Here is a 25,617-nt window from a genome sequence, read left to right on the forward strand (position 1 = left end):
TTGATCCATGTAAATCTGTTGTTCATTTTAATGTTTGTAAGATATACCATTTCCTACTGAGGAAGAATCAAGATGTTTCTACTTTTTCCCCATTACAAATAGTGCAGCAATCAACATCCTGGTACACGTCATTTTATGCACAAGTGCAAGAGTATTTCTCCAGGGTTGCTGTCTTGAAGTAGAACTCATAGGTCATGGGGTTTGGGCATCTTCATTTTTGTAAGATGATGTCAAATTAATCCATAAGATATCACCCACTTGGTATATTCTTCTAATTTATACATGCTATGATTAGTAATGTACATGAGGCCCTGTTTCTCCACAACTTTTACTGTTACTAGTCTTTGTAAATTTTACCAGGTTGTTTATAAAACAATGTCTCCTATCATGCATTTTCCTGAGCATCTTTTCATTTGCTTATCTTCAGTTGGAGTCTTCCTCTGAAAACCGCCTGTTCACATCCTTTGTCAGTTTTTTTTTAAATTGTGTTTGTGTTTTTCTTACTTATTACAGAGAATTTACTATAGAAGATGCCAATTCTTTGTGGATTATATGCTTTGCAAATATCTTCTCTAGTTTAAGAGATTTGCATTTAGTGTAACTTGTAAGACAGAATTTTCTTTATATTAATGTAGCCAAATTAATATTTTTATCTTTTATGGATTTGATTTCTATATCTTAATAAAGAAATTCTTCCCTAGAGTCAATTCTTAAAAGATTTTTGCTTACTTTTCTTCTAAAAATGTTTTCTCTTGTAAGTTTTAGTTTTGTTTTTTGCAAATCCACTTTGCAATTCTGTATGATATGAGATAGGGACTGCATTTTATCTTTTTCCAAACAGAGAGCCAAAGATGAAATGGCTTATTCTTCCCCCTCTGATTGGCAACCTCACTTTTCATATAGCAAGCTCTTTCTGTGCTCTATTCTGTTTCCTTGGTCTGTTTTTGTGAGTATATATTATTGTTCTCATTTACGACAGCTTTCCAGTAAGTCTCGATATCTGATAAAATAAGTCTTCATTATTCTTCAGAATTTTCATGGCTCTTCAAGAATCAAAAAAAAAATTAGAATCAAGCTGTCAAATTTCAAAAGAAAACCCTGTTAGACTTGATTGGAAAAGCACTGAATTTACAGATTAATATCAGCAGGAACTGTCATTTTTATGATATTGTGAGTATTCCCACACATGAACATGTTCTATCTTACCGTTTATTAGCTCTTGAAAAATATTTTCAAAAATGTTTATAATTTTCTCCTTTAATTTTCCTATTCAATTTAATCCTAGGTACTTATCATTCTGACTGCTGTAAGTGAATTTTTTTTTAAGTTACATTTTCAGTATCTTCACATTTTCTTTGAGTCTTATGATTCCTTTCTCGCCTTTTAAAGTATTTGAGTTTTCTTTATTCCTTCCCCAGTTCCTCCTCATGCTTTCGGAAAGCTTGAGAGTTATACACAATTTTCACATACACATTTGACAAAGTTTTATGTTAATTAACATTACCATCTTCTTTCCAAATAACACAAGGATCTCACATGGATTTAATCCACTTCCCATATGTTTTGTTCCATATTTTAGTTCTATCCTTAAAAAAACCCCATATTTATCATTATCCTTGTTGTTTTATACAGTGAATGCTTATTAAATTTACCTTTGTTAAACTTTGGGAAGTATGGCACACATAGAGGGAGAGTTCACAAAATGTGAATGCATGCCTCAATGAATTGACTTGAAATTAACATTCACATAACCATAATGAGAAACACAACAGTGTCAGCTTCCTGGGAACGCCTCCTCACAACCCTTCCCCAACACCCCTCCCCAACCATTCCCCATGGGCAACCACAGTCTGATTTTTACAGTAATTCTCACTTTCTTTTATAGCTTACCAACTAAGTATGCATCATTAAACACTATACTTTAGTTGAACTTTATAGAAATGGAATCATACAGTATGTATTCCTTCTTGTCTGGTTTCTTTTCCTCAGTATTTAGCTGTGAGATTCACAACTGTGTATAAGCATAGTCTGTTTATTTTTATTACTGTGTAGAACTCCACTGTATATTTATATGACAATTTATCCATTTACTGGATATAAAATTCTAAGTTGACACTTATTCTCTTTTAGCTCCTAAAAAATGGCATGGAACTGATTTCTGGTTTCCATCATTCCTGTTGAGAAGACAGTTGCCAGCTAACTGTTACTTATTTTAAAGTAATCCTTCTTTTTTCTCTAGCTGCTTTTAAGATCTTTCTCTTTGTTTTCAGTTTTCAGCAGTTCAACAATGATATCTGTAGGTGTAGACTTCTTTGCTATTTCTCTTGCTTAAGGTTCACTGTACTTCTGGAATCTAGGAACTGCTGTTCTTCATCAGTTTTAGAAAGAAAGTTCTAAACTCTTTTCTCTTCAAATATTGCTTTTGCCTCATCTTCTTTCTCCTGACTTTCTGGAACTTTAAATATATACACTAGACCTTCTCAAAGTATTTTTCCTGTCTCTCCATTCCTTTCATCCTTTGTTTCTGGTTATCTTCACCTAACATCTTCAGTTCACTAATTCTCTCTGTGGATGTGTCTAATCTGCTGCTTAAATCCATGCACTTGAGTTAATTTCAGTTACTGAATTTCTCATTTCTGGAATTTCCACTTGACATTTTTTTAACAGTTTCTGGTGCTCTGACAAAATTCTCAATCTTGTCTCAATTTTATCTCCTTGAACATGTAGGGGATTGGAAGTGGCCACCCCAAGATATGTCTCTTTGGCATGATGATTATTTCGGGCTGGTTACTTTTAAAAACTGCAGACATGAAAGAGACTCTGACAAGTAGAAGTTACCCTTTGTAAGAGATATTTATATTTCTAAGGGAAATCTCCATCTGTAAAGGTGTCTCCTTCTTTGTACCAGGAAGAAGGGGGGATAACCTTATCTCTAAATACTCTTATCAATGCTGAAGGCAAGGACTTAAATCTGCATAATAACCTTACTCTTGCTTCCTGTACTTTTCTGGTAATCTCCCATAACTGACTCCCCCCAACCTTAACATCCTCCTTTGCAGCTGAAGATGGTATTTAAGAGGAGAACCTCCACCATTTTGGTGAGTTGCTCAGTATTCCTGAGTCTCTCCCATGTATACATATTATAAAGCTTTGTTTAATTTTCTCCTGTTATTCCATCTCATGTGAATTTAATTTGTAGCCTAGCCAGAAGGAACTCAAGTGGGTACAGGAAATGTCTTCCTCCCTTACAAACATGATAAGCACAGTTATTTTAAAAGTCTGTATCTGAGAATTCCAATATCTGAAGGCCCAATTTCTATTATCTTTTGTTTCTCTTTGTTCATGTTGTTTATGTCTTTGTGCATCTGATTGCTTTTGTTTATAAATAAGACACTACATTTGCAAACTACAGGAATAATCTGTGGCCCTGCACAGTATTACCTTTCTCCAGGAGGGATCTACAATTCTGCCAGATGTCTGTGGGCACCAATCTAATTTTAGAGAATGATATGACTCAAAGCCGACCTGCAGCCTCTGGAAGAGCATGTCTAGTTTAGTTAACCCTTGCTCCTATGGTGCAGCCCTTCAGGGTCTCAACTCAAAATGAGGCATGTTCATCAGGTATCTCTTCTCTGTGGGCCATGGGCTCTAATCTCTGTCCCGCTTAGGCCCACTAGCCTGTCAAAACGGCTGCATAGCTGTTTAGCAGCTCCCTCCAGAAAAGCCTAATATCTCCAGAGGAACACTGACCCCATACACTAGGACCTTTTTTTCTGGGACCCCGTTCTCCTCCTAGATCTTGTAAGCTCTTTGAAGCCTTCAAGCAAAAAATTTTAAAACACTTTGTTGAGCTTTTCTGATAGTCTTCAGTGGCAGGCACGATTCAATTTACCCCATCTGCTACTACCAGAAGTAGAAGTCCCAGATTTTACCTTTGGTTTCAACAGTTCCATTGCTCATCATTGTTTCTTGCATCCACTGTTTCCTTCTGGGTTCAATTTCCTTCAGTCTCAAGTACATCCTGCATCACAATCTTCCAGCAAACACCTGTGACTAGTTAATTCTACTAGCCTCTGCCTGAAGAGATGTCTTTATTTCACTCTTATTCCTGAATGAGAATTGAGCTGGGTATAAAACTTTAAGTTGACAGCTATTTTCACTTAGCCCTGTGGAGATATTACTCTACTATTTTCTATTATCTCTTGCTCTTGTTGAAAAGTTTGCTGTCAATGTAACGGCATCTCTTTGTTTGTCATCATCACTTCTTTTTTGCTGATATTAAGATGTTTCTCTTTTTTCTTTGGCATTCTCCAGTTTCACTACAAAGGGTCCAGATATAAATTAATTTTTACTTATCCTATTTGGGCTCATAGTGACCTGAATCTGAGTATTTATGTTTTTTATCAATTCTAGAAAATTCTCAGCCATTCTTTCTTTGAATATTGCCTCTATACTATTCTTTCTATTTGGACTTCCCATTTTAACTCTGTTATCTCAACTTCTCTTGCATATTTTCCATCTCTTTATCTCTCTGTGCTAAATTCTGAATGATTTCTAATCTGTTGTTTTGTTTATAATTTGTTTATCATTTCTCTCTTCGGCTGAAACTTATTAGCTTATTTAAAGTTTAACCTAGTTGCTGACCTTTAAGTTTTGAGGTCTACATTTTCCATTTCTTGAAGTTATTTTAGCTTTCCCTCTGAGAATCTCTTGGGGCCAGGACTGTTGTAGTATCCCTTGGGGTTTCCTTATATCTGACAACCTGATGGTATCATTAGCCCAGGATTAATTTTTAAATTAATTTCTCAGCTTCAGAGCCCCACACCACATAGGTGGGTGTGTGTGTGTATAATTTTTTTTTCCACATCCTAAATAGCATGAGTCAAGGATCCAGGGTTTAGAATTCCCATGGGAGATGCCCCAGCTTCTACTCCAGAACCCAGGCAGATAGTTAAATGTTTTTGTTATTTCTCTGTGTTGGTAGGCAGATATTTTCCAGTCTACTCTTTTCATTGAGGACACAATCCCTTTGAAGGTTCCAGTTCCTAGTCTATATGTTAAATGGGTTCAAGAGATCACTTTCTACCCCCTAGTGGATGCTAAAACCTAAACTCATATACTACCAAAACCAAAAGCTGTAGCTCAGATCTTTACCACTGTAATTTCCAGTTTCCTTTTCACTTCTGGAGATTTCCTTTTCTTTCCTGAGAGCTCAATTATGCATTTACAATGATTTTAGTTATATTTTACCCAGCATTTGAAAGTGTAGCAGAAGAAAGGTTTTTAGGCTACCTAGTCTACTGTATTGCCAGAACCAGGAATCCTATGGCATTGTTTTTAAACTTTGTGTCAATGAAATAAATGTTAATATTAGTTAAGGTTCTCCAGGGAAACAGAGCCAATAAGATGGAGATATATATATATACATATATATAGCTCTATATGGATAAAACCAATTGGTCACCTAAAAATGGATATCTAGACATACAGCTACATAGATCTATCTAACTATATATAGAGATTGATTGATTGATTGATTATAAGGAACTGGCTAACACAATCATGGGTCTGACAAGTCCCAAGGTCTGCAGTCAGCAAGCTGGAGACCCAGGAGAGCCAATGGTGTAGTTCCAGTCCAAAAACCTGTAAGCTCAAGATCCAGGCAGAACTAATGTTTCAGTTTGAGTCTGAAGGCAGGAAAAAACTGAGATCTCAGCTCAAGACAGTCAGACAGGAAAAAAATTCCCTCTTACTCAAGGAAGGGTCAGCCTTTTTGTTCTTTTCAGGCCTTCAACTGATTGGATGGGGCCCACCCACATTAGGGAGAGCAATCTGCTTTACTCAGTCTACTGCTTCAGATAGTAATCTCATCCAGAAACACTCTCATAAACGTACCCAGAATAATGTTTGACCAAATGTCTGGGCATCCCATGTTCCAGTCAAATTGACACACAAAATTAAGCATCACAATTAGTAAACTCTGATTTGATTTTTAATTTAATTTTTTTCTAAGACCCAAATTAAGCTTTTCTTTGAGACCTAACAACTCATACCTGTCATTCTGCAAGTGAGCTGACTTGGTGGTAAGTAAGCTAGCTTTCTACACATGGACCTTGCATATACATAATTCTACAAGTCCCTTTATGGATTTAATTTCCCCCTTTTCCAAAGGATAAATGAGTTCAAGTCTCTGGAAGTAATGTGAAATAAAAGTGTCACTTCAAAACATATTCACGATCTGTTTTTGAAAAATCTTTAGCTTATACAATCATCCCTCTTTGTATTGTGAACATGTGGATAATGACATCTGCTCACATCATGTAAATCCCCCATAATCCCTGATTCAGTGATATACATAAACTAGGTACTAAATAAATTTTACCTGCAAGTTTTTCAAAATATAGATCACAGTAACAAGTTTTCCACCACAACTCTGGATTTCCTTCCCCATATAAGTGACAAACTTTTACTAAATTATGTTTATATTAACATTACCCTCCTTTGCTCCTCTTCAGCATCAGCAAAGAGTTTACGAATGTTAGCCTCTGATTCTCCCACATATTTGTTAAGAATTTCTGGCCCATTGACCACTTTGGGCTCTCTTGCATTCAACATCTTGCCAATCTGTCGAGCCAACAGAGTCTTACCACAACCTGGAGGCCCATATAACAGGATGCCTTTAACATGTTTGCAACCTAAAAAGGAAAAGAAAACAGTCTTACACCAACTAACTAAAATCCAAGTATGACATCTAAAGGAAAGTTTTCTTTCTTCTTCATATTCACTTCAGGAAAACCACAATCATGCCATTAATATATATTAATATCCAGGTGCCATGAATAGAACAAGAATGAACAACAGAAGCTCTTTTTAAAATAGAAAATCCAGAAAAATTCCTACACCAGTACTAATATTTGAGGGGGAAAAGCTGCCAACTAAAGGTCTTTGGAAAAGTATATTTAAACTATCATTTAGAACAAATACTTTTAACTTTGAAAATGTCTCTTTGACCTAAATACCTAATTAGGAACTACTACTTATTTTTCATTATCCTTTGCTTTAAGGTCAGAGAAAAAAAGAGATCTGTCTTTAGGCAAATTTAATCCAACACAAACCTGTTATGATACGGCAGGCTATGGAAACTATATCTTAGTCATAGAAATTACAGGTCTACCTGTCAATACAAGCATTTGAAGAAAGGGCAGACACGTCTGAGATAGATGAGTATAGAACAATCCACAGGATACAGATGGATGTTACAGACTTTGTGGATGAAGCTGAATGTCTTATTTCATGTGACTAATGCCAAGCGAGGCACATGCTTTCTTCAGAGCCACCCAGATGAAGATGAGGTTTCGAAAGAATAGCATTCAATTCTTTTCTAGGCAAGCATTGCTAAATGCCTTAAAGGTATCATTAACAACAGCGAAACAGCAGGACTGATGACTTAGACTCCTCAGGATTTCTTTAGCCAACTCCACACAAGCATTTACTTCATTTCTTAAGATTAAGATAGCCTGTGGTTTCTGTTTACTCACTCTGGGAATTCTCACGTTTCTAGCAGTTTCACACTTAAGATGCATGACTCTTTTATGAGTTTTTTCTTTAAACTACACCAAAAAAGCACTCTGTGAAATAATGAATTATTAGATTTCAGTGTTACACTTGAAATTACAGGTGAAAAGAAAATTTCTGGAAATGGAATATAAATAGTGTGTTTTTTATGGAAAATAGTTTGTCCTCATTTGGAATGAAAGCCTTAAAAATTATATCTTTTAAGAAAAAATTATGACAATACATTTAATAACTCATGTGAAAGAAATCCCAAGATACAACTAACTCTAACAGAAATTTTAGATTCTGAAGAGGAAGAACCTTTGAGTTGCCAGTAAGATCACTGCTTCTATCTTGATGTCAAGAAGACTCTCTTTCAAATCCTTAAAAGTAATGAGATCCGTGCCTATGGTTAGGCTTGTAGAGACAAGGGGAACTAAGTGTAAACCCTTGACGGCTTAGAGTCTTAACCCTTCTCATCAGAGTAAATTCCTGTCCTAAGAACGGTAGCCCAGTAAAATGTCCTGCCCTTAACCCACTCTTGGAGCATGAGTGAGTGGTAGGGAGATAAGGGGATAAGCTTTGAGCTTCTCCAAGAGGACAATACCATCAAGCACAGCCAGCGTCCAAGCCCTGGGACACATCTGACAAGGACTTTGGAAACTGGCTCCTAATCTTCCCTTCCAAGTCAATAGCTATCAGGATTTGAAATTACTCATATGCACCATAGCAGAGGCAGATGGCAGTGGTAGTGGTGGTGGTGAAACAAGCACAAGGACAGGGGAGATAGAAAGGAGAAAATGAAGACTCGCTGCGCACCTACAAAGTACCGGCCTTATCCTCTTCTCCAGTTTCTTAACTTTCTCCAAGTTTAACAACTTCCTCCTATTTGTACTTCTTTCCATTTAAGCCATACTTTCTTTCAAGGACTCTCAACTCGTTGGCCATTTTTGTTTTTTGAGGAAGATCAGACCTGAGCTAACATCTGCTGCCAATCCTCCTCTTTTTGCTGAGGAAGACTGGCCCTGAGCTAACATCCCTGCCCATCTTCCTCTACTTTATATGTGGGACGCCTACCACAGCATGCCTTGCCAAGCGGTGCCACGTCTGCACCTGGGATCTGAACCAGCAAACCCCGGGTTGCTAAAGCGGAACGTGTGCACTTAACCGCTGCGCCACTGGGCTGGCCCCATCCTTGGCCTTCTTGTACTTCTCTTATACCAATCCCACGAGGCCTGAACACAATCCGGCTTTCCTGCACCTATACACTGGCCACAGAGCACGGCCAGAGAAAATGCCGTCACTGTGCCGACCGGTATCTTCAGTTTCATGCTGACCAATTCCAGTGCTACTCTCACTGCTTTCTCAATACTGCATGCCACCCTTTACTTGTTTTTGTTAGTTCCTCTCCCATTCTCCTTAGCAATTATCCAGATCTTCACCTTCTCTTCTCAAGCGCTACCCCATGCCATTCATTCTTAGAGACGATCTAGATTCCTACTTCACATATTTAAAAACAAAGACTATCAGGTATGACCTCCCTTTAGCTCCCTGCTCCTCTATCTACAAATTTATCTGCAGATACATTCACTCTCAACTTCAGCACTAGTTCTCAAAGGAGGAGTTTCCTTCCTCTTCTCCAAGGTTTAAACTGCAATTACGTGTTTATATACTTCCTTCTCTACTAGACTGGGAACCACTCAAGGGGAGGCGCCACATGTATCATCAATCCTGAATCACAAACACCCAGCATAATGCCTAGCACATAATATGCACTCAATAAATGGGTGAATAAGTAAATTGTTGATTCTTTTCCTACAAAACCCAAAGAAAATGAGGGAGAGAAGACTGTCTAAAAAAATTACTTAAAGCTCTTAATTTATTGAACACTGTTTACTTTCATAGCTGAACTAATTTAAATACCCTAAAAACACACTTACAATGACTAGGACTTCACAAATTTAACAAACTGGTGATATATAAATGCTAGATATATAAATGATATATAAATACACGATATATAAAGATTAGAACCTTAACTCTGTAACTCTGTTTTTGTATGTGGAAAATGCTCAATTTAATGTGTTTTGAATAAATTGACTCAGATCTTCTAAAATAAATAATTCACAAAATATTACCATGAAGTTTGAAAGAAAGAGATAAATACATATCCATGGCACTTGTTACATATAATACAGATCTCTGAAATGACAGATCTATTCAATATACATCAACGGGAACGTCACAGAAGCTCTAGTTTGCATTAGAACTATAATTCTTTTAGGATCGCAAGAAAACACATCAAAAATATACACTGACATGTCAAGATTTTCAAAATCCACTTCCACAAAGGAAGTAGTTACTTGAATAAGCTGTGGAAATGGGACTTTGTTATTACTATTATAGCCTATTCTGACTTATTAAATAAGCATTGGTCTCTAATTTTAAATGACTCATAAAAACTCTTCATAAGTAATTCCATTCAACAAAAGTGTACTAAGCTCCTGTTTGGACTAGGCACGAAATAGGTGTTAGGGATACAAACATGAAAAAGGCAGTCCCTACCTGCAGGGCATTTCTGGTTTAGTAGAAAAGACAGAAACAAAAATAGGTTATCTACAATATATTATGACATTATCAGAGAGATGTGTGAAATGTTTTTGGAACCTAGCCAAGAGAGACTGCTTCTGTCAGGTTGATGGCAGCACATGAGGGATGGACACAGGGGAAGAGGTAACATTCAGTCTTGGCCTCGAAGGACAGGAGGCTCCTGGCTGGGCAAGGGAGAGGAAACGGCACCTAAAGAGACAGACTAGCATGATCAAAGGCACAGAGGTATGGATGTAGAAGCTGTCCTCTCAAAACAGCCAGTAGCAACCTGTTGTGGCTGGAGCCTTGGAGGAAAGGAAAGGGGAGTGCCTGGAGATGAGGCTGACAGATTCTCAACTATGGAAGGCCTTCACACCACACCCAGGAGTTTTTCATTTGTTTCATAAAACCCCTGAGGTTTTTAATGAGGGAAGGTGCACAATAAGATTTGTGTTTAAAAACTAACTCTGGGGGTAGAGTGGAGGAAGGACTAGAAAACAAAGAGGCAGAGGGTGGTAGTCTAGTTGGAGGAATGTTCTCAATCTTTTTCTGGGGACACTGCCTCACTGGCTGGCTCTGCAATTGACCAATTAAGCTTTCATATCACTCCAAGTCCTTTGGAAGCGGAGGTTCAGAGGCCTCACGAGGACACTTCCCTACTGGTGCCCCTGCTGATGCCCCAGCTTTCTCCTGAGCTTCTCCAGGACATTAAAGCACGACTCTGATGTTAGGGAATCTCTGATCTCTGGCGGCTGGACTGTCTGACTGCTGAACTGCATTGATTGCTGTTACTTTTTTTTTCCTCTATGTCTTACATGCCCCCTCAGTACTCAGAGATCAGTGCCCTGGGTTAGGGAACTAAATAGCAAGGGAAGGCATGGAAAAAGGAGAAATCAGTGAAACTGACTCGTGTAAATTGTTTTCTCTCATTCTCTCTCTCTCTTTCCCATGGAATAGTCAGTCAAATGTGCCTCCCCAGAACAATGCACATGTACCAAAAATCTGCATGTAATTTTGAGGGAATTCTTAGATCTTCTGAGGTCCATTCATGGAATCCAAAATTAAAAACTACTGAAATAATCCAGACAAGAGACTAGGAATCGAAAGAGGTAATAGGTGTAGGAAATAGTAGTAAGAAAAGAAAGGAAAATGTGGGAGAGATTCATGAGAGCTTAGTGACCAAACGAAAATAAGAGAAGGAGAAGAGTCAAGGATGACCTTAAGCTATCCAGCCTGGGCACACAGGTAAAATGATGACAACCTCAGAAGGTAACCAAGAAGATGGCAAGAGGAGAGCAGAGGAAATCATAACTTTGGTTTTAGCCCCAAGGCATTCAAGATTCCAGCAGTAATGTCCATTAAAAAAACAGGCTGAAAGCTCAGAAAAGCTATCAGGACAACTGGTTCAATATTTTTGAATGCCTGCTTTGGGCACAAGAAAAGCCACAAAAAGTTTTAAGCAGAAGAATGTGACAACAGGGACCCATGCTGCACAGAGAGAGGATGAGGCCTGGAAAGAGAACACTAGATTTAAAAATCAGGAAGTTCATGCTGATCTGGGTCACAGGGTCTCAGATTGGGTCAGACCATTTGGGGTTAAGGTATGAGAAAGCAGTTAAGCAGTATAAGGAGAGACAGACAAAGATCATACTTTCAGGAAGTCTGGCAACATAGAGGAGGGATGTAGGGAGGCAGAGTGGAAGGACACCTCTTTCTGAGACTAGTTAAGTAAAGAGGAGAGGAAGTAAGCTGAGGTTATGCCTGTGTTCTGTTTACTATGTAAAGTAGGGGCTTAGGTCATCTACAAAATGAGGGATGAGGAGGTGATATTGCGAAACATGGTGAAGGTTAGGAAAGAATGTGGGGAAGTGGAAAAATGTGTGGGGAAATGTGCCTGAGCAGGCAGATACCATTAGGTAAGTGAACTTGGCATACGAAATTTAGGTCACTGAGGAACTCTCCTCTCTGTTGGAATTACATAAGCAACTTACGGTGGTAGGTAAGATGTGGATTCTTACTTAATTCTATAAATACAAATTCATCAAAGCTGGCATAAGAATCTTGACTTCTTTGGTTTTAACCGTCTCTTTTTTTCAAAACTGAATCTATTTTTTTTGCTGAAGAAGATTGGTCCTGAGCTAACATCTGTGCCAACCTTCCTCTTTCTTTTTTTTTGGCTTGAGGAAGGTTAGCCCTGAGCTAACATCTGTGCCATTCTTCCCCTATTTTGTATGTGGGTCACCACCACAGCATGGCTGACAAGTGGCATATGTTGGTGCCTGGGATATGATCTTGTGAACCCACCAAAGTGGAGTGCATGGAACTTTAACCACTAGGCTACAAGGCTGGCCCCCCAAAACTGAATATTAAAGTTTAGCAACATGAGATAAACAACAGCATTAAGTTAATTTAATTTGAAATCAACATATTTATGGCTCAATTCTATTATCTAATTTTCTCATCCAAAGTGTGAGGTCAAAACTATCACATGACTTGTTCTCAACATTTTCCCTCCATTATCCATAAAGTTTGAGGCTATAATCTTCATTTCTAAATCATTTGCATACTTTTTCCTTCTTCTATAACTTAGATAAGTAAGAACTACTGTGGGCTAATAGTATAATCAAACATAGTTCCAAAAGCATTTCTTCTTTAATTTCCTGCGTTCAATTACTTAACTGCTTGTTTTACTAGGTGCTCCTGTTAATCATCTTCTTAAAAACATCTAATTTTATTTGAATGAGGCACAAACATATCAACAACTCTTGGTTATAGTAACATAAAGGAAGGTGGTAGTGAAAAGCATAATCCAAAATGACCAAAAACAGATTTATATATATGGTTTTGGAATTTAAGTTGCTAATTATATTTGAATATAGGAGTAAATGAAGTTCCAGGATATCATATTATTTCACCCATTAAACAAATGCTACATTTGGTAGTAGGAAGATGAGGAAGTTCTCTTCTGATTGGTTCCATTTTCTTAGTGAAATAAAGATTCCAAGTTATCAGCTGCTGGTGAGAATGGAAGAAGGGAAGAGGTGGTATTGGAGGTCTGAAGAGAATGGAGAGGAGAACTAGTCATCTCAGAGAGTAGGAGAGTAAATTGACTAGACTAGGGAACCACAGAAGGAACACCAGGAAATAATGATTCCAAGAAATACTGAAGACCCACTGGAGATTTGATTCTTAAATTTAAAGTGAGATCAAACACCACGGTTTTGTGTTTTTCTTAAGTCATATTCAACAGCCTGGGTACTGTTAGAGGAGGCAGATGGCTGAGACACATTTGGGGCTTTGACACATGTAGAAGATGAGAAGCGAGGCCATCAGGGGTGCATGCGAGGAAGATAAATGTGATAGACCATAGAATTTAAGCTCAGTAAAGAGAGAAGAGAGGACAAAAAGGCTGGGAAGTGACAGAGTAAATTAACTAGAAAGTCCCATGAGATCAAACTTGCTGGAGCTGGGGTGAGGGGAATGCTAGAAGTAAGCAAGGAACAAGCAGGAGGTGGCTAGAGAGCAGGATGCTTAAAATGGAAATCTCAGAAGTGGTGGTTACTGGTAATGGCAAAGACTTGGGTATGAACAACGAGTGGGTGGCTGAGATGGAATGAAGGAAAGTTCAATAGAAATGAGGCAGTCAGAGAATTGTGAAGATAGACTGTTGAACAAATCACCAACAAGGACAATAAAATCAACAATGACACATAGATAAATAAAACACACAGAGAATATTAGTCAGGAAAAGCAAGTAAGCCAGACAGCTTCTTCATCTGTTCATTCTTCTCTAGCAGAGCTATTCTTTTCTCTCATTTTTTTTCTCCAAATGTTAGTGACAATGAAAAGTATTAATGTTTATTAATACGTCATTAAGTAATAGCTATTACTAAAGGTATGAATAATATAAAATGCCAAAGAAATAAACGTAGCAAATGACAGTGTTATTGTTTACTAAGGATTTAAGTGAATGAGACATTGGAACCCCTCTTTAAGACTATCTTCTGTAAAGAATTTAATATAACGCTTGTTTGTATCTCGTTCTAGACACCTTGTCATAAAGTATTTTTAATGATTTCCTAGAATGTGAACCACGAAGCTCCATTTTAATTATGTTTCACAACAGATATATGTCAAAAGGATGAAAGTATGATTTGTGGTCAGGTGCCAGATAGGTGAGGAGTGACTGGATAAATGCATTAGGAAATAAATCAAGTGAAAAATCTCTAGAGAACATTAAAAATCACTAAGAGCCCCACTTTTCTGACTGGTGGTTCTCAGACTTAGATATCACAAACTAGCAAAAGAACTTCTTAAAAAAAACTAGGGAGGAGTCCTGTCATTGAGTTGCTTGGTTTTATTTTGCAAGGTAAAGATTTCTTAAAAACAAATCAAACCTGACATCATCTATCACCACGATCTGATATAATAAAATATATTTTAATATCAAAAGGTAGGACAGACATAATCTCAGAATAAAGGACGGCCTTTTGTGTTAAATAAACCAAGGTCTGTGTACATTGTGTAAAATAGGGGCTCTGGAGTCAGCCTGCCTGGATTCAAATCCTGGGTCTTCTACTTGGTAGCTAGAAAAAAATAACAGCAACTAGTTCAGAAGGTTATTATAAGGATTAAATATAATGCACATAAAGCACTTTGCATACTTCCTGGCACATAGTAAGAGCCCATAAATACTGGCTTTAATTAATATTAGTTTATTTTTTATCATCTTGCTGTAGAGGAGTGACGAAATGGAACCTGACTCCCAACTGGCATGTGAGAATTAGATCACTGTTAGTTGATCGTAAAGTTTGAAAATAAGTGACTATTTTGCTTATGAAATTTTTTCTGAGACTATTATGACCATCCGGCCCCTTAAAACTTTATCTAAAACTATTGCCACTTGAATGTTGCAAATTATAGTATCCATTTCATTGATGAACCTCAAGCTCAAATGAGCACAGCAGTAAATAAATTGGACCACAGCAAGTTCATACAGATTTTACTCTCTCTTCCAGGTGGATTACTATCAGAGTCAATCCTGCCTGCTTCTCTTATGCCTCAGGCAGAGTCAATTCATACCTATTTCTCAAGCTTTCCAAGCTCATTTAGGGTCAATATGTAGCTCATCCATGAAAACCAAGCTACCATGCTTATCACGCACACATCCAATCATCTTTTCCTGACTGTTCTATAATAAATATGTTTGTTTTCTAAAGTTCCCCTTATCTCTCCATTTGCACCCACTCTTATAGGCCCTAACTGCCAGATATTAGAAAGCTGAGATTCCCCTTTCTTAGGGAGCAAACACCTTGCCCCACTGGCATTCACCTGGGATGATTTGGTTCTACTGGGAGGAACTGGGGCCATTTCTGGGCACTTCACCCAAAAGGGTATTTGCAATGCTAGGTTACCACAGCCCATCCTTTACCTCTTAGTTTGAGGTAGATTAGTATGACATGCCTTCTCACTTTACTTCTAGCTACCACTCTCTCAGCTGAATTAGCAATTTTCCACATTATACAAAATTGGGAATACTTTTTGAGCCCCAGGTGTTGATATCCAGTGATTATAATCCCACAAATTTTGATGAGGAGAACTTTAAGAGTCTTTAAGGCATGTGCTTCAAATAGCTTGAAATGATTTCTGATCTAGAAGTCTAAGTAGAATAGGACTTTATCCACCATAATAAGGCTTATCCAACTCCTCTGATGAAAACAACACATGAAAAGATTTATAAGATATCTAATATATTCATTATAATCTTTTTTCTTAAAATAGCTCATTGAAAAATACGCAGTCTTACTTCTGTAATAAAATGAATAAACCAATGTTTACTGTTTACAATCTTTCAAAACACTATCAAAAGATAAGTTTGTATTTGCTAAGCTCTTCTATTTTAAAAAAGTGTATTTTCTTTGTTTTCCTGAGATGGTATCAGGGGCAAGCTGCACTGAGGAAAAATTATCAGTCAACTTTTAGGTATCCAAAAGGGAAAAAAATTATAGCAAACACTAATTTTACACAAGAAAGAGCAGAATGATAATAAATTAGAAGTGATATCTGTCAAATTAGCATCAGGACAAGAAGCGTTTAATTCATTTTGTGGACAACATAATCTATAAAGAGAGAGAGAAGAGTGAAGTGAGTTTTGAATGATAAATGATGTTTAAAGGGAAAGCCCAAGTAGCTTCCAGTTCAAATGCAGACAGATTCGCCATGTTTGCCAAAGAGGGAGGCCATCAACAGGCTAGCGGCAAGTCAGGACATATTCACAAGTCTTGCAAGCTTCTCTCTGCAGTTGTGCAAACCAGATTTGACTGCTTGTTTGTAAATACTGCATGCACTTGTAGAAAAAACAATCACAGATTATTATTATTTGATCTTTTGTTTCAAAGTTTGCATAATTCCAATTTCTCCTAGAATCATGAGTATTTTCTTAGTTCTGTTCAACTTATCATTTTAATAGTATGCTATGATTATTTACTCTCAGAAACAGTTTTGAATTTTCCAGCCATGCAATGAGGACTTTGAGCATAACTTCCATCAACTCATAATACAGGACAGGCTTTTGTTTGTTTGTTTCAAAGACTGTCAATCACCATCTAAAACAGGTTATCATCTGTATTTGCTTAGCTGTGCACTTACCAAATCTTTCAGAAAAGGAAATACTTAAGACTAAAAATACAACTTCTGACCCTATTTGAGCAGTCAGGTCTTTGATCATCCATTCCCTGGATATCATTTTGTCTAGCAGAGACTTGCCGTTGCCCTACCAACTTTAAAATACCAAGATCACTTTGAGTTCCGTTACTATCAAGTGAAAAGGCCTATTCCCTGAGCAGCAAGCAGCTGTGCAAGATATCTTACCACCTGACTGGTCCACATCCAAATTAGTCAACTGAGATTTAATATAGATCTTCTTACTAGATAGCCTAGAACTAAAGAGGGGGTATGTGTAGCAACTCTCCAAACTAATTTTTGCCGACGCCCCCACCCTCTGACACTCCCTCCTAGGGTGTGGCCTGGTATTTCATGAATTCTTGATGACAAAGATCACGCTTCTACTACAGCAGGTCCTGCCTTGCTGCCATCTGGCAGCATGTATCCTTATAGGTTTTAGAATTTTTTCAGCTTTTCCTTTCTTCTTTTGTCCTCTGTCCCTTAGCTTTAAACTCATTTTACTCACTGCTCTATAAGGCCTCTGATTCAGACTAGCAAATATCTTGTCTTCTCTAGCAGACAACTTACTTTTTCTTTTCCTACCCCTGGAACTCATACTCACTTTATCAGTTCGTGTTCCTCAGAAATCACCTCCTTAATTAATGCCACTTAACTCTGATCACATTTAACTCTGTTAATACCACCTAGCTTTGAGCACATCTTTGGGTTCTATTCTTCAATACTTACTGTAGCAGTCATCAAACTTTAATGTGTGCTAACCTCTAAAGGAGTTTGTGAAAAAGCAGATTTCCAGGCACTGCTCCTAGAAATTCGAATTCATTAAGTCTGGAGTGGAGTTCAGGAAGCTGAATATTTAACAAGCCCCTTCAAGTGATTCTAATGCAAGCCAGAGACACCTTGAGAAACATCATTCATAGTTACAACTGACACTATATTAAGTTGCCTTCTAAGAGTTCTTAGTCTTTTATTTTATTTAGTGTATATGTTCTACAGCCTCAATTAAATCGTAAGCTGATAAGGATATATTTTTTATTCTTTGACAAGTTGTAGCTGTAGAACAGCAAAGAGCTATTCTAACAAGATAAAAGGTATCAAGAATTAATGTAAGATTTCTGTACTGGAGTACAACTGGGGGAAATATGGCTTTGTGAGAGATGACTTGGGGGTTTTACTCAACAGTAAATTCAATATGAGTCAGGATAGAATGTGGATGTCAAAAACGTTAATGCAATTTCAGCCTGCATTAAAAGAAGACTGATGTTTTGAACAAAGGATGGATAGTTCTGGTCTATTTTATAACAGGGACCACACTTGCAGTACTCCACTGATTTCTGGGTTTCACAACTTAAGGCGAATATAAACAAATGTTAAAGTTCAGAGAAATGTGAATAAGATAGTAAAGGGCTAAAAATCAAGTTACAAAAGGATTGGCTGGAGGAACCAACAAGACTGGGAGATTTAGCTGAGAAAAGATAAATCTCAGGGGAGTTTATTCTGGACAGAGTAGCTTTCTTCACATACCTCAAGAACTTCCCTAGCGAAGCTGGATTATCCTTGTTCTGTATAGTCTTGGGAGAGCACTAGAGCTTGTAGTAGAAGCTACAAGTTTATACCTCTCACCTTAACGTAAGGAAGACTCAACTTCAACCTACGTTGTTCAAAAACTGGAATGCAGCATTCGGAGAAAATCAGTTTCCTGTCACAGGAGGAATTCAAGCTTAGCCTAAGGAACTTGGCAGAAGTTATTCAGCAGAAATGGAGAGAAAAGTAAAACAAACAACAATCTGTGAACTAAATGACTTTAATGATCCCCTGCAATGCTGAGATTCCACAAGTCCTTTGATATTCCCTGACAGAACCAGGTAGTTTTGCAAAGAGAGTGAGGTTTGGAATAAACATTCCAGGATGGGAAGGAGACTGAAGAGGAGGAAGAGAGTAAGCAGGCTATTGCTGTAGGTCAAGTGTAATTTACTGAAGCTGTGAAAAAGATCCAAAAACAAAGCAGAAAAAAATATTAGAAGTATTCAATAATGGGTTTGAAAAATACATGCACATAAATATAGCCAAATGATCTGTGACAAAGGAGCAAAAGCAATACAATGGAGCAAAGATAGTCTTTTCAACAAAAGGTACTGGAATAACCAGACATCCACACGCAAAAGAAGTTAATCTAGACACAGATCTTACACCCTTCACAAAAATTAGTGCAAAATGGATCACAGACCTAAATGCAAAATGCAAAACTATTAAACTCCTAGAAGATAACATAGGCAAAAATCTAGATGACCTTGGAAATGGCGACAGCTTTTTAGCTATAATACCAAAAGCATGATCCATGAAAGAAACAGTTGATAAACTGGACTTCATTAAAATTAAAAATTTCTGCTCTGTGAAAGACAATGTCAAGAGAATGAGAGGACAAGCCACAGACCGGGAGAAAACATTTGCAAAAGACACATCTGATAAAGGACTGTTATGCAAAACATACAAAGAACTCTTAAAATTCAACAATAAGAAAACAAACAACCCAATTAAAAAGGGGGCCAAAGATCTTAACAGACACTTCACCAAATAAGATATACAGATGGCAAATACATACGAAAAGATACTCTACATCATATGTCAACAGAGAAATGCAAATTAAAACAACAATGAGATAACTACTACACACCTATTAGACTGGCCAAAATCCAGACGATAACACCAAATGCTGATAAGAATATGGAGCACAGGAACTCTCATTGTGGGTGGGAATGAAAAATGGTACAGACACTGCAAGACAGTTTGGCAGATTCTTTTTTTTTTAAATGATAGGACTCGTAATTTTTCTTTTTTAAAAAAGTGGCCCTCAGCTAACATCTGTTGCCAATCTTCCTCTTTTTTTTTTCTTCTCCCCAAAGCCCTCCAGTACATAGTTGTATATTCTAGTTGCAGGTCCTTCTAGCTCTGCTGTGTGGGACGCCGCCTCAGCATGGCTTGATGAGCAGTGCTAGGTTTGCCCCCAGGATCCGAACCGGAGAAAACTCTGGGCTGACGAAGAGGAGTGCATGAACTTAACCACTCAGCCACAGGGCCGGTCCCAGTTTGGCAGATTCTTACAAAACTAAACCTATTCTTTCCATATGATGTAGCAATCATGCTCCTTGGTATTCACCCAAAGAAAGTGAAAACTGATGTCCACAGTAAAACCTGCATGTGGATGTTTATAGGAGCTTTATTAATAATTATTCATAATTGCTCAAACTTGGAAAGCAATCAATATGTCCTTCAGTAATAGATGTCCTTCAGGTGAATAGATAAATAAACTGTAGTACATCCAGACAATGGAATATTACCCAGCCAAAAAAGAAATGAGCTATCAAAGCCATGAAAAGACATGGAGGAACCTTAAATGCATATTACTAAGTGAAAGAAACCAATCTTAAAAGGCTATATACTGTATGATTCCAACTATATGACATTCTGGAAAAGGCAAAACTATGGAGACAGTAAAAAGATCAGTGGTTGCTTGGGATGGGGGGGACACAGAGGGTTTTTAGGGCAGTGAAAATACTCTGAATGACACCATAATGATGGATACATGTCACTGTACACTTGTCCAAACCCACAGAATGTACAACACCAAGAGTGAACCCTAATGTAAACTATAGACCTTGGGTGATTATGCTACATCAATGTAGGTTCATCAATTGCACCAAAGGTACCACTTTGGTAGGGGATGCTGATGATGGGGGAGGCTGTGCATGTATGGGGACATGGTTTATATGGGAAATCTCCGTACATTCCCCTCAGTTTTGCTGTGAGCCTAAAACAGCTCTAAAAACATCAAGTCAACAAAAAAGAAAGAAAAAAAGCATGCAAAACAAAGAAAAAAGGGAAGCAAACATGACTCCAAGAACCTAGACAATAAAGGTAACTAGGAAGAGAGAACTATTTGTGACATGGGGAAAAATGTTTAATAAATGTAACAAAGTTTTGAACATTTCAAGAATTCATTTCAGTAAGAATTCTAATGGGAGATGGTGAAAGCATTTGGCGATACAGCTATATATTACATATAGTAAAGGTAATCTAAAAATCACCATTACATGCTTCGATAAAAGGGATTAGACTCCAGAAAATAGTGAAGCTTATTCTAGAGAATGAGACGTATGGTTTCACATCCAAGTTGTGAAATCCGGAATAAAAAAAACTCAGTAATAAAGCAAATCATTTCAAGTGGCTAAATCAAGAAGCCTAAAGGGCACCAGACAGGAAATAAGGCAACTTGGATTCTAGCACCTACCGTGACTTTAGCTTAAATAAATTGCTTGCCCTTAGAGGGCCCCAATGTCCTCATTTATAAAATAAGAATGACATGGACAAGATCAGCATTTCTCAAATTGGTGTTCCCTGGAATGTTAATAAGTATATCTATATGTAAGTATGGTTTTAAATAAATGTAAGTAAACTGGAAAAGTGTTAGACCAGATAATTTCTAAGGTCTCCTACTCTAACATGGTCTAATTCTGATTCAAATATACAGCTACCTTAATGTAGTTATATCTACTTTTATCTCATAAAGAGGACTATTAGATAATGCAAAATGGGTGCCAATCCTTTTGAGTAAATTTCATACCTTGACAGCGGCAATTGAGAGCAGAAAGCAAAGGGTCTAATAGCAAGACAGGCAAAAATAGTGTTTGAGAAAGAACTAAATAACTAAAGTAATACATTTAAACAATGTCTTTCACTCTGTTTCTGTCTATCCTTCTAAATGATCTTTCCCTTCAAATTCTTATATGAGTTGATAAAAATAGAATTACTCAAATACAAATTCAATCTATTTTTTTAATTCTTTTTTTTTTTCTTTTGAGGAAGATTAGCCCTGAGCTAACTACTGCCAATCCTCCTCTTTTTGCTGAGGAAGACTGGCCCCGAGCTAACATCCAAGCCCATCTTCCTCTTCTTTATACGTGGGACGCCTAACACAGCATGGCTTTTGCCAAGCAGTGCCATGTCCGCACCCAGGATCCAAACTGGCGAATCCTGGGCCGCTGAGAAACAGAACGTGTGAACTTAACTGCTGCACCACTGGGCCGGCCCCTTAATTCATTTTTAGATAAAATGGAGAAAAGGATTCAACCTTTGGACTGTGGCAATAAACTATCATCTTTCTCTCCTTATGTTGACACAGTATCCCACCTGGAGTTATTTCTACTTATAAGACAAATCTGAAATTTGAACAGCTGAGTTCTATGTCATCCAGTATCACACATGGTCAGTCTTCCACAGACAGATAAAGATCACACTACAGAGAATTTATAATTCAGTAAAGTAAGTCTTCCCTATTGGTTGCCAAACGAAGAGTTACAAAGGAAGCCAAAATAATCAGGGAACAGACAGAAAAGCAAGAAGAACCAATAAAGAGAAGTTTTGTACAAAGAAAAGTCCAGTAACACAGGAAAAGTGTCAGGCAAAAAAGTGGTTGTGGATCACCATGGAAATGTCCCTGGAATGCACTAATAATCTGCAATTTGGATAATTCTCCTATGTATACCTGAGATTTTTTTTTTTTTTTAAAGATTTTATTTTCTCCTTTTTCTCTCCAAAGCCCCCTGGTACATAGTTGTATATTCTTCGTTGTGGGTCCTTCTAGTTGTGGCATGTGGGACGTCGCCTCAGCGTGGTTTGATGAGCAGTGCCATGTCCGCGCCCAGGATTCGAACCAATGAAACACTGGACCGCCTGCAGCGGGGCGTGTGAACTTAACCACTCGGGCACGAGGCCAGCCCCTATACTTGAGATTTGATTGAATATATCTAACATGTGGATTAGCAGCATACTAATTATAGGTTTATCCTATGGTAACCATTCATTATCAAAAGGCTCTTAAGTCTTGCTAAGTTTTCTCCCTCATGACGGGATTCTATGCAGAATTTTAAAAATCAAAGCACTTTTTAAAGAAAAAATCATATCATTGTGGATAAATTTGAGTAAATACATGTATAAACAATATAGAAATTCAAGCTATTGATGTGTATATCTTTATACAACAGTTTTCAGTCACTCTGGAATAGGTCTCAAACTACTACTTGCCCAGAGAAAAGGTACTATATTAAAGCCAGAGGTGTTAGTGAAGAACTTAGTCACAAATAAATCTTTGAGTATTGAATACATTATCCACAATAACTTTGATATATGGAAGGGATTCACTGCTGTCTACTCTAACATCTTTGAAACACTTGGAAGAACACCATGCTAATTATTTAAAAAGCAAAACCTAAGTTTCTTGCAGGGCTGTTTTTTTTAAATTATGAATATATTATCAAAGGTAGATTGCTCCCAGTAACAAATCACATGGAACTGAGAAAAGTCTTGTTTGAATCATGGTAGAAGTATTCTCCTAAACAGTACTGTGTTAAGTTCTGGGCAGCTTTTGGCCAACATTATTGCTAATTCTTTCTTCCACTTTCCTTCCTGCAACATCCTATTCTCTATTGTGTCTATCAAGATGGCTGCTGTTTATCTCAGTTAGTACATCACATGTAAGAAACTGACAAGATTTATAGAAGGCGTAGAGCATTTATCAACTCTGATGGAATGTGATAAAAAGTAAATATAAATCAGCCAAAGTATGAGTTCACAAATAAAGAAAAAATATTTCTAAGTGTCCCCTTGACTACCTTATCAACAAACACTGTTCAAAATGGGTAATTACAAAACAGCATAAGAGGATAATCTAAGGCGTGTTAGCTATTTTCAACAGCAACAAAAGTTTAAGATAAGGAAATATATTTAAACATTTGATTAAAGGTAATGGATTAAAGATTTTGCCTTTCACAGAGCTATAAAAGTAGCTTTTGGCAATATAGTAATACCAATCACCTTCCATCTACAGAGTGTTTTATAGTGAACCAAGTACTGTGTTAGAAAATTTATACACATTAATGCTACCCTGACAATAACATACAAAGTAAATAACTTTGCAGGTGAGGGTACCAAGGCTCAGAAAGTTTAGGGCCCAAGGCCCTTAGCATTAAGAGGACCAGGGCCACACAAGTGATAAGTGGTAGTGGCAGGCTCATAGCCAGCTATGTTTCGCTATGCCCAAGAGCTTCTTCCTGCTGAGGAAGAGATGCTAATCTACCATTACAGGGTTTATCTAGATATAATTTTGCTAATGCTATTTATCTTTTTGAAAAATAAAATGTTATCTATATGTTCTTTCATAGAAAAAAGTCCAAGATACACTATTAAGTAAAGAAAAAAGCATAGAGCAGTGACTAGTATGATCCTATTTCAACAGAAAAATAAATCTATACATGAATACACAGAGTCATAAACATATATGTGTACAAATGCTTAGGAAAAGGTCTGAAAAGATTCATACCAATCACTTTATCATGACTACCTCTAGGAGAGGGAGTAAAATTGGGATGGGTAAAATTCACTTTTTATTATTCTGCATATCTGTTGTTGTACAAGGATGTATCACTCTTCTAATTTGTAAAATAGAAAACACACATGTGCATGCCTACATGCACGCACGCATGCATGCACGCACACACACAATACTGACCTGATGCCCTTAAGTTTGAACACTGTTGTTTAGCACCCTCACATAAGAATGGCAGTTCCCAATGAAGCAGATGGCAGGTAACAAGTGCCTAAGCAAAACACTTTTCCCCTTCTTATCCCTGGAGCCTAGTTCCATTTGGGACCAATACAAGAAGTCTTTCCTAGATTAAGAAGGAATCTGGGCCGGCCCTGTGGCCGAGTGGTTAAGTTTGCGCACTGCACTTTGGTGGCCCAGGGTTTCACCAGTTTGGATCCTGGGCGGAGACATGACATAGCTCATCAGGCCGTGCTGAGGCAGCATCCCACATAGCACGACCAGAAGGACCTACAACCAGAACATACAACTATGTACTGGAGGGCTTTGGGGAGAAGAAAAAAAAAAGAAGACTGGCAATGGTTGTTAGCTCAGGTGCCAATCTTTTTTTATTTTTTTAAAAAGAAGGAATCTAAGAGGACCTACACAGATTTAGGAAAAAACTATAAACATCACATCTGCTCTGACTTTTAAAGACATGGCTCAAGTCTTTACTTCTTCAATGCTTCTGCTGCTTCCACATGTTCCCTGCTTTGCTAATTTTCACAATATACCTTACGCTTTACACAATACTGGGATGTTTTGAAATGAGCAAATATAGCATTATTCCCAAATACGCTGTAAGCATGATGAGAACAGGATTTGGGTCTAACTGTCTAAGTGTTCTACAACTGAGATCACTCAAGTTCTTGGCATTTATTCATTTCTTGAAAACTCACATTATGAGCTAGGCAGCACACCAGGAGCAGAAGATACACTAGTGATCAAAATGAACAAAACAAGGTCTCTTCCTTACTGAATTTATATTATGCTTGTAGGGCTACAGACATGGGGGTGGGGAGGGTTGGAATACAGACAGGTAATAAGCAACTATATTACAAGGTAATAATGTATAAATAAGCAACTATATTACAATGTAATAATGTATAAAAGAACATACGAAATTATTGGAAAGCACAGGAGAGGCAGTAAAGCCAAAGCATTCTGGAAAAAGCGAGATCAAAGCTGAAGCCTAAAGGATGAACAGGAAACAAATAAAAAGATGGTGAAAAAATACCCTTGGATATACAGGTAAGAGACAAGAACATGGCAAATTAGAGGAACTGAAAATAGCACAGGTTGGCTGGAACCCAGAGCATGGGGGAGGGGGCACAGACTGAGAGAAAAGGCGGGAAAGACTGGCAGGGGCCAGACCA

At 37.5% G+C, this 25,617-nt stretch overlaps 1 protein-coding gene across 2 annotated transcripts in view; it reads right to left on the reverse strand.

The window, feature by feature from the left end:
- NSF (N-ethylmaleimide sensitive factor, vesicle fusing ATPase) overlaps positions 1–25,617 on the reverse strand; it is a 143,246-nt gene that overhangs the window by 64,185 nt on the left and 53,444 nt on the right. For both annotated transcript variants that reach the window (XM_044744838.2, XM_070483414.1), the window contains exon 9: positions 6,496–6,695. In XM_044744838.2, the coding sequence (XP_044600773.2) occupies positions 6,496–6,695 (200 nt within the window). The remainder of the gene's footprint in view (positions 1–6,495; positions 6,696–25,617) is intronic.

The sequence above is a fragment of the Equus asinus genome, chromosome 13 (genome assembly GCF_041296235.1).
Source record: "Equus asinus isolate D_3611 breed Donkey chromosome 13, EquAss-T2T_v2, whole genome shotgun sequence".
NCBI classification, from domain to species: domain Eukaryota; kingdom Metazoa; phylum Chordata; class Mammalia; order Perissodactyla; family Equidae; genus Equus; species Equus asinus.